Genomic DNA, 19,255 nt, shown 5'->3' on the forward strand with positions numbered 1-19,255 from the left:
ATATTTCTCCTGTAGGATTCATTCATTTAGCAGGCCTTATTATTATCTGCCCAGTAATTCGTCATTCTTCTGATCTGTGTTTATTATGTAAATATAATTAAGAGAACCTGTGAGTTTACGTAATCTTCCCTCACATGAAGAAGACCCTAAGACACAGTATTTTTCCATGATTTATTGGTCTGTGGAGTTGCCTACAATCAGTCCATTTAGTCAGATGTTTTAATAAAATACAGTAGGTTTCTTGATAATGTAAAGAACTCCCTGCAATTATCCGTTGCCACCCAGAATCAAGTAAGTATCAAAGGTATATTCATAGCAATTGGCAACCTTATATATATATATGCATATATGCTTATATATATTTTCAGCATAATAGCAACTGCTATAGTCTGCATAATTATATATACAACCCTGGTATCATATACTCCATTTTATATATATGATTAGAGCCATTCCATATATATATATATATATAATATTTTTGCCTAGGTTCATGAGATAAGATTTATATATATATTTAACCATATCCATATATATATTTTGTGCTATATATATATTAGCTGCATATTTTATTTAATAGATATATATACACATATACATAGTTATATAGAGTATATATAAAATATATATATATATATATATATATATATATATATATATATTATAGTTTATATATAATATATAGATATATATGACTTCTTTTATACCACCAATTTATGACTCAATATAAAATCTCTCTCCCTCTCTCTCTCTCTCTATACTAAATAATATATTTTCATATTCTGTTATATAGACCACATGGCCCCATCCTTAACTGTCCCTTAACTGTCTGCCATCTTTAATTTTGAGTTCCATTGTGAATATATTGAATATAGGACTATATGGACTATATTACACTCACTTTTTTATCATATGACTGTGATTCATTGCTCAATTTTTGAGAGTAAAAATTTTAATTCCAATTGAGCTCTAGATATTCTAATATATTTTGTAAATTTACCGAAGGAAGAATATTGATTGATAATAAATTTCCGTCTCATGCATTACCAGCGGGCTCAAGAACTCAGGACTAATGGACGCATTTCGCTCTGCAAGCCAGACAAGCAGTCAAGATAATCTAAACCGTCCTGCCTAATTCATGTGAAAATAGGTGTGTTGAGACTAGAGGCAGATAAACCATTTAACTACTTATATAAAGATTTGTTTTGATAATGGAGAATAATATATTTCTTCCCTTTATATATATAATATATATCCGCAGTCCTGTGTGTCACAAACATGTTACATATTCCGAACATTTTAAATTACTTTTCAGATGCCAGTGAAACTATTTGATAGGATAAGTATTTTTCTCAAGCCACTTTAAATTATTTGACAATGGCAAGTAATTTCTGGTAGTCACACCATATAAGTGCCTTTCACCCCACTATGCCTTTTTTAAAAAGTTCTACAGCTCAGATGCCAGTGAAAAAGGCTACTGGTTAGGCTTGGAGCTATTTTCTAAGACAAACATGCTTGAGTCTCAGTCTATTCAGACATGTTGATTTACTTTGCATGAGAAAAAGTTTACTGTCAGACACCTGAAGTTTGAGTCTTATTCAGACATTAATTTTGGATATTGGTTCATTCAGCTTTTCCTGAAATTTGTCATTCATTCAGACATATTAATTTCATTCACAATATATATATAGTATGTCTTTATATATGATATATGTCTTATATATGTATTAATTTTCATTCATTTCACATACAACTGAGTCTTTCATATATACATGAAGTTTATCTTATTCATATATATATATATATACATATATTATATATATATTATATCTTTTATGTATGTATAATATATTTGAGTCTTTTCAGACAACTTGTGCCTTTCAGTGTCTACCTGAATGTGAACTCCTTTTTCAAAATAAGAAAGTATTATATCAAGTCGAACTTGTTCACTCAAACTGCCCTGAGTCTTCCCACTAATACAAACTAATACAATCAACGAAAACTATTACGGACAGTCTTCGAGACAGCACATGTGAACAAAGCTTTTAGTTCTGTCCGACATCCGGGGGTTAAGTTGGAATACAACTTTGTGAGTTCTTCTTCTAGAAACCAAACATCGACTGAGACACTGTAGCTTTTGGAGATGCTTTTGTTTTGTGCCCTTTGTATAGATGCGTATTAAGGGCTTTATGAACATCGCCTGATTCAGTCACTCTCTCTCTCTCTCTCTCCTCTGGGTCTAACAGACATACTGAGTATTTTCAATCACTCTCTTTGTGACAAATATTTATATAAACCTGAGTCCTCTTGAGACACTCTGAGTCTCTCTCTCTCTCTCTCTCTGAGTCTTTAAGATACCCTGACATCTCCCTCGTGAGACACAGAGGTATTGACATCAATCTGTGTGTGTGTGTGTGTGTGTGTGTGTGTGTGTGTGTGTGGGTAGACAGATATAAAGACTCTCTGATCTCTCTCTCTCACCCTCTCTCTCTCTCTCTCTGAGTCTCTGTGACAGACACCTGAATACCTCTTTTCTCTCTCCCTCTTTCTCTCCCTCAGAGAAGAAAAGGAAACCTTCAAGATGCCAAGTACTGTTTTGAGATTAGTAATGTCTGTTAACACAAGATCCTTGCTTTTATAAATATCCGTATTCAAACGGACAGGCTTTCAATGGCCCTTTTAGTCCTTCAGGAAAAACCTGAACCCTGAAAACGTGTGAGTGTTTTTTCAATTAAGGGCAATTTATAAAAGCTGTTATTATAATTACTGTTATAATTGTTGTGATAGCATGGATCTGTTTCAAGAAGAAATGCCTGTTACCACCTGAAACTTATAAAATATAATGATGGATTGTATTGTAATCATTGATTCATTGTTTTTGTTGCTGTTGCTGTACAATGCAATATTTTAAATAGAACAATTCTATAAGACCTTATAATCAGATATGGCAAATACGTTAAAAAGTGTTAAACTTAATAGGATACCTTGGTGAAATGAATAAATAATCTTGAAAAAACGAGTGGCTATATCTATGTATATATGCATATAATGCCAATAAAGGACTTATATATATATATATATACAGTATATATGTATGTATGGTATATATATACATATATATAAAATTTTATATACACACACACACACACACACACATACATATATATATATATATATATTATATCCTATATAAATCATATATATTTGATGACTCAAAAATCTCTTAGAATTATGAGCTAAATATCTTAAAGTCTGCTTTAGGGAAAGAGCGATGCCAACATATGCTAGCAAAATTTAAAAACAAGAACAATGTGAAGATAAACTTACAACAACAGCGTTCAGAGGCTACAGTGCATCTGGTAGCCTAAATGATCCAAAAGTTTCTTTCAGTGGCCCCACAGTCAACAAATCTCCGAGGACTTAAGAGTCTGCCTTCTTTGAGGTCGTTTTTTTATTATTGCCGAGTTTAGCGCTGCAACCATCGCTGCTGTCTCTCCTAAATAAATCCCCACCACCCCGCCCACAAATGTTGAACATATTTGCAGGAGGAAAAAATTGTGTCATCTCTCCCCATACCATCACCCAGAAGAGGACAAACAAGATCCACTTGGATGTTATTTTGTTTCTTTGTATTATTATTAAATTATTATTATTGAATATAACAAATTGTTAAAATATCAAAGTCAACACAGAGAAATATTATGCAAAATGATCTCTAAATTTGCCTGATGTAGGGAAAAGTTATTGATAATTATTAGGCTGAAAATCATTGACTCTGCCTGAGACTGTCGACGCCTACGCCTTCATGAGGCAAAACACTTGGAAAAGACACTTAGCATCAGTGCAGTAAATGAAAATGCAATTTCTCCCAGTAATGATAAAGAAATATAAGAAGGCAAATAAGGCCAAACCTGGTGTGAAGGGCCAACTGATCGAGAGAAGGACGATGAATTCAAAAGCAAATACACCAGCTCAAGGTTTGATTAATCAATCTCCAGGTTTCTCCTGAGGTCATTTTGATTATTATTACATGTTACTGATTTTGGGATCATGGGTCGAGATCCGGGTACTAATCTCCACGAAAACACAATGACTAATTATCAGTAACGATGCCCCATTTTTGGCAATAAGTTCTTAATATTCACATAAATCACTTTTCAGAGACGTCTTTACAGATGGACGTACAAACGGACAGTATCTGGCGTAAATTAACCTTCTCCATGTTCCTGGCAACGGTAAACGTGAAATATAGCAACATGGATATTGCTGAGAAAAATGTAGTCATTTCATAATAAGCTTATTGGCATTACTGGTGACACTCCACTGTAATGGTTTTGAGTTCAAATCCTGCTCAAATCTGATTGATTTTCAGTGACGCATATTCTTAGCTTCCCCATGGGAGCTAAGGAGAATTTCAGAGTACCACTGCCTAGTTTACCTGGTCTCAAGTGGGTGAAGAAGGGTTTCAGAAACTGACCATACATGTGGTGTATGCTCAGCATAGGAACATCTTTGGTATGTTGTATAAAAATGAATTTCTAGAGGTGGTTTTATAATTGTATTTCACTATGTTAGCGGTATTTAGTATATTCGATAAATTATATGACCATTCTATAAATAATTCCAGTACTTTTTATGCATTACTGTTTCAATACGATGCCCACATCTTTTTGTTTTTCAGATATACTGAATTAATAATCTATAATTTCAGTGTCTATAAATACGTCTCTCTTGTTGGAAATAAAGCAAAATAGATCATCACTCCTCTCAGTTAACTGAGAACAGTGTAACGTAACAATAAGCGAAAAACGACCATATATGAAAAAAAGGTTAGTAAACCTCTATTTTATTCAAATAAAAAATAACAAACACTCGGAATCTAATTGAAATTATACAAATTCCCGTCGGTAGAATTTGGCACCAATGTTTACTAATGCGAGATGATCACGCTTCATTTTATAAAAACCCATATTTAAAAATTACGAGGAAATATTTGGAACCCATTTGCAGGTTCAATTTTATGTACTCGAACGGTCGTCAGTTGAATAAAAACTGCGCCACAAGGGAACGCTAGTTCATTTATTATTAATTGTATGAAGAACTTGAAGTGTTTCCTTTCAGCTTCTTAGAGAGGTTTTAAAGTCATTTCCTATATAATTTTTCCATTTTATATACTTGATTTTCCTTCAAGTAATAGGCTTGATGCAATGTTATAAACTCATTAACTATATTTTATTTACCAATGATTAATTTAATATCATATCATTATGATAACTCAGTAAATGTAATTCTTGAAAACACCCGAAAAATTACCTCCATGATCAACTGCATTTAAAATAATAGCGATAAATTCGCTGAATAAAACACTCAACAGGAAAAAGAATATCTTGCTAATATTGGAATCATTCGAACATTCAAAATAAATACATAGTCAAATTGATGTTGTAGCATTCGCTCCTTAATGAACAAATACCAGTTTTATCCATGAATCATTAATTGAGAACTTACCTAAACGGAGCATTTGCTGAAATGAAAAATCCAACCTCATTGTCCCAAAATAGTTTTATTTTTTCTTTTATTTTACGACGGACGCAGCTCATCAACATAATGGGTCGTGTACTTTGATGACGTCAGTGGTGCCTAACCAGTGAGCAGAATATTCAGAATTATCAAAATGGTTCATGAAATGAAATGAGGGCTACTTATACTATTTTCTGAAATATCTGAAATATTATGTGAAACTGCACTAAGTTTATTTATATTTTCAGACAGTTACTTAACCAAGATGTGCGACATTATAATTTTTTTATTTACATTTGCTATCAGTATGCATAAATACCATATCACAAGACAAATTTAGTTTTATTTGTATTTTCTATTTATGTCTGAAATGTTTTATGTAACTATATAAGTTGATATACATTATCTAGCAAGATCTAAATATATTCTTAAATGGGATATGCAATAAACCAGTGATCCCTAAACTTTTCTGGTCGTTACCCACTTTTCCATATAGGATATTTTCCATGGCCCACCATCCCACCATAACCCATGACTACAGTGACTGTCTACAGTCTACCCACTAAACCTTTGGTTTATACATACATATCAACTCAGATTATGGCGCCATGCATTCTGCTACATGGCCCCTGAGGCCATAGCTCCAGTTGGGAACCACTGCAATCAGGCAAAGTCATGAACTACTCATAAACTAAAAAATATAGAAAATTATAGATAAGAATAAACTATAGAATCTAAATATCAATAACCGGAGAGATACAAGTATAGTAAGATCTAATCTTGAGTTTAAATGAACTATGGAATCTTACCTAAAGGATACAAGTGCTGACAAATTTCATCTAGAGACTCAATAGCTCAATCAAAAATTCTCCTAGAGCCCTTAAAATAACTTTTTTTTTATCAAAATAAAAGCTAAAAATATCTAGACGGCTCAAAAATAATCGGTGAATTTATTTGCTCGTCTGAAAGTGCAATAAACATAAATGTTGAAAGGTAAATTTCCATGAGGAAAATCAGCCTACAACGTTGAAACAAAATAAACATTGATCTATTGACTGACAACGAAGCAATAAATCTCATAAAACGTTAAGCAAAAGACTTCTTTGGTAATTTTCATTGTGAAGTGATTACGACAAATGCAAGGAGCATGAAGAATTAAATGATCGGATTAAATCGCCTCCGTGGAACGTTCTTTTACTTTAATGGGAAAAAGGAGTAAAGATGTGGTGCAGTTTAAGAATTTACTTTACCTCCGTGGAATATCCTTTTATTTCAATTGAAAAATTATTAAAAATGTGGTTCATTTTATGTATTTACATTGCCTACGTGTAATGTCCTTTTTATTTCAATTGAAAAATTATTAAAATAACGTTCATTTTATACTTACATTGCTCTGTGGAACTGTGATCTGTTCATTATTTTCCAAATTCACCATTCGCTGTATTTTCCAATTAAGGAATATTCACCACTACTGTATTTGCTATCATTTTCATGACTGAAATGTACTTTTGTGAGGTTAAACTATTAAAATACTCAGGTATAAGCCTTTTTTTAACTATCAAAATAGTGCTCATGTTTTTCAACCGGTTTGGTATTCATGATTTTAGTTATTTGTGGAGTGTGTGTATGTATCCTCATGAATAATAGATTTTAAATCCATCATCTTTTATTAATAATTGTTGATTACTCTGAATCTATCATCTTTTATCTTTGTGAATCTCTGTAATGAATCTCGAGTCTCAGACTCGCAACCTTGTTATACTATAGTGCCTGAATGGTAATGAACCGTTGCCCAAGTATTGTGGAAACACCCAACTAAGCCCACATTTACTTTATTGTAATGCCTCTTCAAGGCAGACTAACTGCATGTATGCAAAATTTGTAATTTATTATTAGGAGTGCATGAAGTATCTCTAGAATTAACCTAGTATCAATTCATTGTTTTAACTATGCCATTACGTTGTGAAAAATTCTGATTAACATCATACGCTGCCTTAACGTAACAGGAACTTAATGATAAGAATATGTCATTTCTAGCAGCAAATATTTATTCTGTGTTAAAGTAAATGTCACAGTGATGTTTTGCCTCTTGAAATTAATTACTACACAGAAGTTTAAGTTAAATAAATTATATGACACCAAAGGGAAGTGAGAGAGAAGTAAAGTCAAGTCTTTGAGTGAGTTTGGTTGCTGGTAATCATTCTCACCTGATCTAGGGTGTGAATGCTAACTTGGTGTTGGAGGTGCGACGAAGGAAACTTCTTTCCAAGCAACCTCACCCGCTTTACATCCGTAACGTAACAGAGAAAGAAATAAAATTCATTTTAATTGCTTTAATTGCTGGAACTGTGGGTTTCCATTCACCCCTTCATAAACTCTCTCCTTCATTCCCAAAATGGTTAAGCCTTTAATCCTTCTCTCTGTTCAAAATGACTGCCTAAGGCCTTGTTTCCAGGTGACCTTCAAAGATGCCTTCCTCAGAGGTGTCAGACAATGGGCAAGGGAGGAGCCAAAAAAGAGAAAGTTGGTGCCACACCACTTGAGCAGGGTAGCCTCTCCACAAAGCCTGACAGGATGCCAGGTGATCGCTATAGAAAACAAGGTGAAGTATGACTTTTGCGGCATCTATCTGGATGCCCAGGCGTAACCACCTGAGGTTAGAAATAGACGATGCAACAGCAGTCAGAGAGAGAAGCGCTCGGAACTCTACTGAGGATAGATGTACTTACCTTTGCCTGTCCCTTGTACCCTCCACATGTTCGACCCCAAGGTTCGAACCAGTATACTTTCGTCGTGGCATCCCCTTAATTCCCTCCTCCAGCATCAGCGCCTTATTGAAGAGGACATCATCATCTTGATGAAGGTAATGTACTGGGAATAAGGTTTCTTAGTCAGTCACGCTCCTGTTATTTCTCTGTCTGGTTTATTTTCTATTTCCATTGTGCGACCACCTTCAGTAATTCATGTTGGAGCATCAAGTGTTAACGTAATTATGCATTTAGTGTTAAACTGAGTTATTTGGTACCATCTGTGCATTCCCTCAGTTCCCTTTGAGCGTCTTATTATCCTTGCAAGTAAACGTCTTGCATATCTTGCAGATCAGCCCTGGCTGTGGAACCACTCGGTTCTATCCCATGTGCAGTGCCTTTGGCCACCCCTTAATCTACCCCTCTGCGCTGTTCCTGTTATGAAGACATCATAGGCATAGAGTATTTCTCCTGTGTAGGATTCATTCATTGAGCAGGTCCTTATTACCTGCCCAGTAATTCGTCATTCTTCTGATCTGTATTTATTATGTAAATATAATTAAGAGAACCTGTGAGTTTATGTAATCTTCCCTCACATGAAGAAGACCCTAAGTCACAGTATTTCCCTTGATTTATTTGTCTACGGAGTTGCTTTAATCAGTCCATTTAGTCAGGTGTTTTAATAAAATACAGTAGCTTTCTTGATAATGTAAAGAATTCCCTGCGATTATCTGTTGCCACCCAGAATCAAGTAAGTATCTAAGGTATATTCATAGCACTATCTATCTATCTATCTATCTAGGCTATCTAGTTGGAGTTGTCGGTTTCAGTCCTCCCACAGGCCTCTTGGGCGGACGTCAGCCAGGTAACCCCAACCCCCCACCACGTCATCACTGATGGCAGTAACCATCCAGTAGACAGTCTCACTATCCTTTCTTTGATGTAGAGTGAATGCTGGTCCCCGAGATTACAAGGCCAACATGTTACCAACTGTACTAGCCAGACAGCATAAAGTGAGAGAGAGAGAGAGAGAGAGAGAGAGAGAGAGAGAGAGAGAGAGAGAGAGAGAGACTGACTCTGTTTGTCCGGGTGCTGCCCTTCACACAGTCAGTATGTCAAGATGATTGACAGTTAGGCCTACGTCCCTCCCCCAAAGTGGGAGACTTCGTAACAGTAAAAGATTGAGAAAAGCAAAGAATTCTGCTAAATCTTAGCTAATTTACTATATTTTCCTTAATGAATTGATATTTTGTTCTGTTTTCCTTAAGGTCAATATTTGAAAATTAGTAAATCATTTTTTTATTGTAAAAAATGTAAAGTATTTAGTCACAAAAGTAAAATGAAAATGCAGTTATTAGTGAATATTGCTCTGTGGAAAAAAAACGTGAATTAGTGAATTTTCCATGATATATTTGGAAATACGTTCCACAGAAAAATCTGCGATTAACTGAAGCCGCAAATGCTGAACCGTGATATGGGGGCGGGGTTTGCTGTATAGGCTTGCTCCATTACTTGGATAGTTGGTTAGTTTTGACTACCTCTGAGATGCAGTTGCTCTGGAACAGAGAACACTTTCTCTTATTTTGTCACAAACTGGAGATCATGATAAATTGGGAGAGGTTGGATCTCATGCCCAAGCAGAAGGCCAAGTGCCTGCAAATACTCTTAGATATAGCAGCTGTGAGTCTTTCCTCAAACTCTTGTATAAACTGCTCAAGAAGTTGTGTTATCTCACAAGTTCTGTTTGGATAGAAAAGTATTTCTCCTTAGTACTTGGTTGAGTGTAAGTCTATGGATGGAAGTTGAGTAACCAGCCTCTTCCTTCTTTCTCTCTATGCAGAGCTCTAGCTACTCAGACTGAGTACATATACCTGCTGGATTGGGCCACTGTACAGATAAGTTGCACAAGCAAGCATCCAGTGTAGAACTTTGTCTTTAAGATGTGACAACCTCTGCTCTTCCCTTTAATGGGGGTTGTGGTTAGAGTTTAGACTACTCTGAACCATCAGTCACATTAGCCTGGTATAACTGCCTTCCAACTTGTGTAACCCTTATGGGATCACACATGGCTCTCCAAGTAATTCCTTAATTAAGACTTGCTCAGGCTCAGGGGCCTGCTGCTCTATAATCCCTATGGCAAACCGGGTAGACGGTTACAGGACTCATCACTCCCTTTTGCTTACGTATGTGCCCAAGATCGTGACATATCTGGGTGAGTTTCAGCTTCCAGGCGGTTGTTAGGAAAAATGCCCCACCTAAAGAATGGGCTCCTACATAAAAGACAATGATTTGTATTTCTGAAGGAACTACAGTACTGTAATAACATATTTTAAAAGTAATTTGTATTTTTCCTAGGTATACTGTACAAACTAGAGACTTTTTGTGTATTTCCAATCTGAACTATCCTTTGTCCCTGATGCAAAAAGGAAAAAGTGCTTGGTGATGGCAAGTAAGCGAGGAGTATTCTTGGCTCCCTTTAACCACCAGTTGACTATGGTACTTAGTTACAAGAGTCAACAACCTACTCCAGCTTCCACTGAAGAATACTCCTACATATAAGGTTTTGGTTTGTATGTCTAAGAAAACTAGAAATTACAGTACTGTACTTGTTATATTTTGCAGATCTACAAGTAATAGCTTAAAAACATCATTTTAAGTATTTTCCACATAAAGTCTGTTGGGAATATAAAAGTTATATGATAAGGATTCATTGGTAAATTAAAAGGGTAGCAAAATTAAGCTCAAGTTATGAGGTTTTGTGTAGGAATATTAGTTGCATGCTCCAGAATGACTGGATATTCACAGTGAAGAGGCTGTATTATTATATTTTTGAACGGTCATATGTACCTTTGGAGCCTTATGTTCCCAAATTAGCACTGACAATATATAATCTTGTCATTGGCTTATAAATCATTTATTCTTGTTTAAAAATAAAAAAAGTTAATTGGGTTTTATTAAATGTTGTTTTGTGGCACAGAATTTTTTCAAATCCACAGGGTAAAGGTGGACAGGAGGTTGTAACTAAAGTAGTGGAAGTGCTGCCTGTAGATATGATCAATATCCCATCTTATGCCAGGTGGTTTGTTCGACTTGCTGGCATTTCAGGGGCATCAGCAGTTGCACTGGGAGCTTATGGTGCTCATGGTAAGTTTAATCCTATGTTAGTTAATATGGTACCAACCAACCTAAGAAATAGACAAACGTTCATCCTTTATATTGGAGTATTTCTTGTTGTCAAGTTGGTTCGGTCGTTAAATATGTTGCGAATGTAGGTACAGATGGAAGCCAGTGTGTGAGATGGCGGGATTAGCACCTTCCTATGGTCTGGCTTCTCCTGTATCGGGGGTAGTTCTGTCTGTGCACCTCATGTGGTGCACTGTAGGCATTTTAAAGGTTCTTTGCAGTATCCCTTCAACCCCTAGCTGCAACCCTTTTATTCTTCTTATTGTACCTCCATTCATATTCTCTTTCTTCCATCCTACTTTCCACCTCCTTCTAACAACTGATTTTATATAGGTAACTTACCAAGTAATTACATAGCTAACAATTTCTAATAACTAGCAGCTAAAATCTGAAAATTCATGGTAGCAATTCTTTTGTTTATTTTGGTGTAAGTAGCTAGCCCCGCCCACTTTCAGGGAAGAAGAGGAACAGCATAGCAAGAAGATTCAATTTATCCCTTAAACGCCGACTGTATGTATTGTACATCGACCGAAATGGTCGAAAAACGCAATTGTAAGCTAAAACTCTTACATTCTAGTAATATTCAATCATTTACCTTCATTTTGCAAACAAATTGGAAGTCTCTAGCACAATATTTTGATTTATGGTGAATTTGAAAAAAACTTTTCCTTACATCCGTAAGTGTAACGTCAAAAATTTCTGAAATTTTCGTCATTTTTGTCGTAATTTTGCCTCTATTTTATATTAGCTGTTACATAAAGTTTATACAGTATATGAAAATGTGTGCAATTTCATGTGTAAATGTAACAAAAAACAACCCATGGTTGTAGCTTTATCAGTTTGGAAAATTTTTCTGTATAAATCACAATAAGTGCCAAAATTTCAACCTTCGGTCAACTTTGACTCAACCAAAATGGTCGAAAAATGCAATTATAAGCTAAAACTCTTACATTCTAGTAATATGCAATCATTTACCTTCATTTTGCAATAAATTGGAAGTCTAGCACAATATTTCTATTTATGGTGAATTTTTGAAAAAAACTTTTTCCTTACATCCGCGCGGTAACTTGGCCGAAAATCTCAGAAATTCTTTTGTCACTTTGTCATAACGTTTGCACCGTTTTATATTAGTCATTACATAAAGTTGTATATATGAAAATGTGTAATTTCATGGTATACAACAAAAATAACTCATGGTTGTAGCTTCTCTGTATCAGTTTTGAAATATTTTCATATAAATCATGATGTGCCAAAATTTCAACCTTCGGTCAACTTTGACTCGACTGAAATGGTCAAAAACGCAATTATAAGCTAAAACTCTTACATTCTAGTAATATTCAATCATTTACCTTCATTTTGCAACAAATTGGAAGTCTCTAGCACAATATTTTGATTTATGGTGAATTTTGAAAAAAATTTTCCTTACATCCGTGGTAACTCGTCCAAAAATCTCAGAAATTCTTTCAGCCACGTTGTCGTAATTTTTGCACCGCTTTATATTAGTCATTACATAAAGTTTTATATATGAAAATGTGCAATTCATGTAGAATACAACAAAAACTAATGGTTGCAGCTTTATCAGTTTTGAAATATTTTCATATAAATCACGATAAATAGAAAAATTTGACCTTCTCCCAACTTTAACTCGACCGAAATGGTCAAAACTGCAATTGTAAGCTAAACACTTACAGTCTAGTAATATTCAATCAATTACCTTCATTTTGCAACAAACGGGAAGTTCTAGCAATAGTTTGATGTATGGTGAATTTTTGAAAAAAATTTTTACGCCTGCGAAGTTACTTAATTCATGCATCATTTTGTGATAATATTTTCTCTGTGTTGCTTTGATCGTTTTACAATATGTTATATACCAAAATCATCGCACTTAGTGTGCTAAATACAAAGAAAAAAAAATAATTTATTAGCTTTAACTGTATTGCTTACAGCGCGATTTGTATACAATTATGCATGAAATTTTTTTTTCGTGCTGTCATATATTTCAATATTTATATATGATAATGATTTTTTCACTTGATGGTTGCATACTAAACTTCAGGCAGTGACAAAGAAAGGAGCCAAAAATGAACTCTAATCTTAAAAACTAAAGCGTGTGATTTTTTGAAAAAACTTTTTCCGCTTCAAGCTAACTCCGAACGCCGCTGGCATACGGCAGACACTTTTGTAACAGAGGCTCAGCTTTGGGGTTAAAGTTCTGCCGGCTTTTAAGTTGGCACAGAGCATGCAGCTATAATAATCTGGATTTTTGTAGGCTTTACTGGTTATTTTCCCTAGAAGATTGGTGAAATATTTTGGATTCTTTTGCTTGCCTTTTGGCATTTATTTAGTCAGGTTGACTTAATTTGGACATATTACCAAATTTTTACTCTTGTTTGGACTTAGTTGTCACTTACTTTGACAATGTCTGACGCAAGTACATCGAGCACTCGTTATTGCAGCAAAGGCTGCAATACAAGATAGATTTCTACCAAACACGATTTACATTTTGTGTGTGCTATTTGCAGGGGCCAAGTGTACTATATAGATCTTACCTGTGCTGAATGTGTTTACTGGGACCCTAGACAGTAGAAGATTTTAACTTCTCACTTTTCCAAATTAGAAAAAGACAGAATTAGGAAAGTGACAAATCTTTAGCTATACTTGCTACACACTAAGTTGGCGGTGATGGCCCGTCCACTTCATTAGTTCGAGATAATCATTCACTGGTGAACGTCACCAGTCTCGGTGTTTGCAAATGGAATGTAGATGTTTCATGCAAGCAGAATATCTAATCAGAGACATTTGTTAAGGCTGGCCAAGAAACTTCCTTCTCCTTTGGACAGAGTCCAGGAACATTCCATTACCTCATTTTGTCTGAGGGAGAAACATTGTTATTGAAGACCAACTCGGCAGGAAAAGGGCCAGGTTTTCTGTCCGATGGTCTTCTCTTCCTCAGGTTTGCCAGAAGTTGTAGAACTTTTTGGGAGACCCAGATATCAATCTGTTTTCAACTGCCTGAAACACAACATTCTTAGTTTACTGCCCTCCATACAAGGATCCTCAGGCATGGGCATTCGTTGCCTGCGTTCAAAAATGGTCAAATCTAGACCTTTATGCTTTCCTCTGTTTGCTGTTTAGAGGAAATACTCAACAAGTTCCGAGCTTTGTAGAACACAAAGATGATTTTGGTAGCTCGTTGGCAGCTCCAAAGGGAATGGTTTCATGAAGTTACTTTCCTGGCAGTAGATCATCTTCTGTCCAGACTATCATACATGAGAAGATTCCATTGAACCTCCACATGCTTTATCTAACTGTATGGAGATTGTCAGTTGTCTGTCACAAGCTAAGGGCATTTCTAGAGTGGCCATGGAAGCAATCCATAAGTCTAGAGGGCACTCCACTGTTAAACTGTATCGATAATAGTGGTCAGCTTATTGATCTTGGTACTTGTCCAGAGGGATATCCAGCACCTGTTCCACTTTAGATATCCTTATAAAGTCCTGCCCATATCTTAGTTATGCAAAGTATTTTTCTGTCACAGCATTTCTCCACTTTTGCATCATGATGACGGGAATATTGCTTACGATTTAAATTTTGAAAAAGTTTTCAATCTCTTGTGCTGGAAATTTCAAATCTTCCTATCATGGTTTATGATGAAATTTGGACGTAGTCCTTAAAATTATAGCATTACCTCAGTTTGAGCCTTTTAATAAGGTATCACTTAAGAACTTTGAAGACACCTTTTGTTTTAGCTCTTGCACTGGCAAAGTGTATTAGTGAGCTTCAGTCTTGTATGTGGGCGTTGCTCTAGTGGCAACCTCTCTCTTTTCTTTCATTGCTTAGAGAAAAGATGTAGAAGTGAAAGCCCTTCTCAGATTTGTGACAGTGCTTAATTTAATTGCTTTGGTAGGCAATGAAGAAGTAACCTTTGTTATGTTCAGTTAGAACTTTAAGAGGAGGAGTTAAGATTTATACTTTGGGTTTAGAGGCCAAACACTCCCATGTCCAAGAATAGGGTTAGAGGCCAAACACTCCTATGTCCAAGAATGCTCAAGTCAATGCTCATAGAGTTGATTTCTGAGATTTTACAGTTTTTTAAAATAAGCCTCATGACTGCTGTACAGTAAGCACATCATTTTAGTTTCTTTAAAACCTTTTGCTAGAGAAGGTTGTCATGCAGCTCAGGGGAGATGTATTTGTTTTTGCCTCATGTTATTTGTGAAAAATTCAAATTTAGTATGGGATGTGTAAAGCCCTTAGTCCTGTCATTGCAGTGGGGATGCTTTCTCCTGAACCAAGTATGATAGTAACCTTGTTTTCTATCTTATCATTAGTTGTTAGGAAACCCTGATATTGAATTTTGGGAGCATGAAGGTACACATTGGTGTATAGGAGTGCCCTCACATCTAAAGGTGGGAATTGTCTTTAGTTTTGGATTGTCAGTGATGGGCTTTCAACTCAGGCACAGGAGTCACTAGTACTGTACCTTATGAGATAGTCCTTTTTCCCTGTAGGGGGTTGTGGTGCCAACATCTGGCGATAGCACTTGCCAGTAAGGATCACACAACAGGCAGGAAATTTGAGAAACTTTTTCCTCATTAAAAATCTTTTAGTTTGCTTGGCTGAACAGTTGTTTCTCTAGCTGTACTAACCTGCCATCCTCATTCAACGTAGTAGTCGGCTAACTTTAACAGTGGGTAAGATTCATTTTACATAATGAAAATTTTTATGATAAAATTAACTATTTGGGTGTTTACCCACTGTTGAAGTGGAAACCCACCCAGCCTCCCCACATCATAGTGGGTGGTCATGAAGAATTCTGACAAGAATGTAAAAATTTCAACTCCACTGGTGGGAAACAGATGATTACAGAGACAGTTCTAGCCGGTTAGCCAAGCGTTATTTTGTTTTCTTTTGAATGCCAATCGCACATAACAGCGCAAAAATATAAACTAACTTTAACTGTTGGTAAGTACCCAAATAATTAATTTGATCATAAAATTTTCATTAGATACAAGCCTCTCTAATCATAGTAAGTCATATTACAAAGGTTTATGTAGTAATCTTTAAATTATTCACTTAAGATTGAATGCATTTTGTAGAGTACCTGGGGTTCAGTTTCACTTTCCTTCCATCATGGGGAAAATAATGTTAATTTCAGTATACTCTACATAAATGTTATTGGAATGCAAATACACTGTACAGTACAGTATTATGTTTGGTGATGATAAATTATGACCAGTTTGTCCATGAATTTAGTTTGTAAAGTGGATTAAAGGAACTTAAAAAATCTCAGTTTCTTTATAACCCTGTTGCATGTCATTATGAAGATATTATGATTGCTTTCTTTTAATTTTGCAGTTTTTTATCGAAGAGAGTATCCAGAGGAACTAAAACAAGTATATGAAACAGCTAATAGATACCACTTTCTCCACACTTTGGCCCTTTTGGGAGTACCTCTTTGCAAACATCCAAAATTGGTAAGAATCATTTGTCTTTGTGTCTATGGTACTTACCTGTAGCCTGTGTGATTTTATTAGAACACATACATTAGCCTTATTACATGCATTTATTTAACTTGACTTCTGCGTCTGTTTGGGTCAAAACTTGTAACACAATTTTCGACCTGTTCCCTTCGTCAGATGGACTTGAAATTTTGCATGGCTATTCAATCCTGGTAACAGTACAACCTTACATGATCAGTAGGTCAACAGTGACCTCAAGTGACCCTACAGTGACCTCTCCCAGTATCTCAGGATTTGTATGAAACTTCGGATTTTTCATACCTTTTTTGACTCGGTAGAATAAGATAATAATTCTACACATTTTTCAAACTTCCTTTGGTTCAACAGGATATCATGTTTAAATTGGCTACAGTTTCTGTCGAAGTCTAAAAAGTATAAAAAAAATGGTAAACATTCTTTTATTAAAATGCATTAAAATGTAAAAAATAAATTCTATATATGTAACTTACCCATTAATTACTTAGCTAAGAGTTTCTACTCATACAACAGTTAGAATTCTGAATTCTGCGGTAGCAATTCTTTTGTTTTGTGTAGGTCACTATGCCCCGCCCACTTTTGGGGTAAGACAGAGGAACAATATCACCAACATGACAGTTTGTTTCTGCCGCTGATAGAGTCAACATTTGGTGTTGTTATAGCAGCTTAGAAATTCGTAATTTCCTTCCTTGGTGAAGTGTATTTGTAGCCTTTTTGGCATTTTTCTTCATAGTGACTTTTCTGGAATTGTCGTTTTACGATTTTGACTTTTCAACCAGTTAGATATGTCTGACATTAGTAGTTGTTGTTTCTGGTATTGCAGTAGGGGCTGGAATACCCGGATGACAAAATTGACTTATGATTCTCACACTTTGTGTTCTGGTTGTAGAGGACAAGTTTGCTCTATTAATTTGACTTGTGATGAGTGCAGGGATTGGGGAGAGCAGAAATGGAAAACTTTAACTTCACATTTAGCTAAGTTAGAAAGAGATTGGAAGAGGAAAGTAGCCTCTAAAACCAGGGGGAAATTAGTTAGTCAGGCTTTGACTCATACATCTGATAAGGCTGACATTTCTTGCAATTCTCCAACTGTTAACCCTTCCCCACCTGCATCAATTAATTCTCCTGAACCACCTACTCCTTCTCCTGGCTCCATGACTTCAGAACCCGATCGCTTCGCCAGCCTTGAGAATAAATTTGAGCAGCGATTAAATCTGGTAGTGAGTACAGTGGCCCAGTTAGAGGCATCAGTGCGTGTCCTGATGGACAAGTTTGAAAAGTGCCAAGTGTGAAGTATCAGTGGAGGAGGCGGCTGCTCGTCCTGCTGGTTCCTTGGCGTAGGTCCCAGCCATACTCACCGCTACCTGGGAGGAGGCATACCATAGCCCAAGGGTGGTCAGTGGGGTCTGCCCATGGGCAGCCATCCCCTCAGTCCAGCGTGTTGCATCGCAGGTTGCGACTAGAGACAGCAGCTGGAAAGGCATCTTGGAAGTGCATCAGTTTTCATCAAGCTCAGAGGAGTCCTTGCCTCATAAGAGCCACCTTTGTCGCTTCCCTGATGAATCTTGCCCGCTTGAGAGACATTTTTCGGGTAAAGATCAATCCCCGCATCTTCCTTGCAAAGAATGAGGGAGCTTTCCTTCACTCCTCAGCCCTCATGTAGCAAGTGGGGCAGTCTGGAGTGCTTCTCCTCTCCTCAGTGCCAGGAGCGAGGATCTAGCTCACTGCACCTTTGGAGCGAGCAGCTCCAGCTTTTGCATAAGTGCCCTGTTCCTTCTGAACGTCCTGTATCGGTGGAACATATTGGTGAGCACTATGAAGCAGCAAAGCACCTGTAGCAGCCAGGTGCCCTGATGCAGCCAAGCGCCCTGAAGCAGCCAAGCACCCTTCAGCAGCCAGGCGCCCTGAGGTGGTCGGACACTATTTCGTCGGAGCGCCCTGAAGCTTCCAAGCTTCCTCTAACGCTTGAGCCCCCTCAAGAGTCCAAGCGCCTTGTATCTTCTGGTAATCTTTCTCCTGTGTTGGACCCAGTTCTTGTGCCTTTGTAATGTCAACTGGGTAATATCCTTCAACATTTACAGAAACCTGCAGTGCAGACAGCTCCTGAATTAGGCCCAGTTTTGTCTCCAATCTCTTCTGAAGATGAGGAAGGGGATCAGAACTTGTCTCCTACTCCATATGTGACATACCTCAAGTTCCTTCTGCAGCAGTTCCCTGATTTTTTCACACCGGCCACTCCTTCCTCTCCAGCTTCATTTTTCTTGATGAGCAATCAGCCTGCAGATTTGACGAGACTTCCAAGATGGC

The 19,255-nt window shown here is 36.4% G+C and overlaps 1 protein-coding gene across 4 annotated transcripts in view; it reads left to right on the forward strand.

Moving 5' to 3' along the window:
• The window catches only part of LOC136840981 (transmembrane protein 256 homolog), a 55,216-nt gene that overhangs the window by 14,005 nt on the left and 21,956 nt on the right, over positions 1–19,255 (forward strand). For 2 of the 4 annotated variants that reach the window (XM_067107991.1, XM_067107993.1), the window contains exons 2-3: positions 11,264–11,411; positions 16,809–16,927. In XM_067107991.1, the coding sequence (XP_066964092.1) occupies positions 11,264–11,411; positions 16,809–16,927 (267 nt within the window). Of the gene's footprint in view, positions 1–7,249; positions 8,384–11,263; positions 11,412–16,808; positions 16,928–19,255 lie in introns of those variants that run through there. The other 2 variants (XM_067107992.1, XM_067107990.1) reach the window with 2 other exon arrangements.

Source organism: Macrobrachium rosenbergii, chromosome 8 (assembly GCF_040412425.1).
Source record: "Macrobrachium rosenbergii isolate ZJJX-2024 chromosome 8, ASM4041242v1, whole genome shotgun sequence".
Lineage (NCBI taxonomy): Eukaryota > Metazoa > Arthropoda > Malacostraca > Decapoda > Palaemonidae > Macrobrachium > Macrobrachium rosenbergii.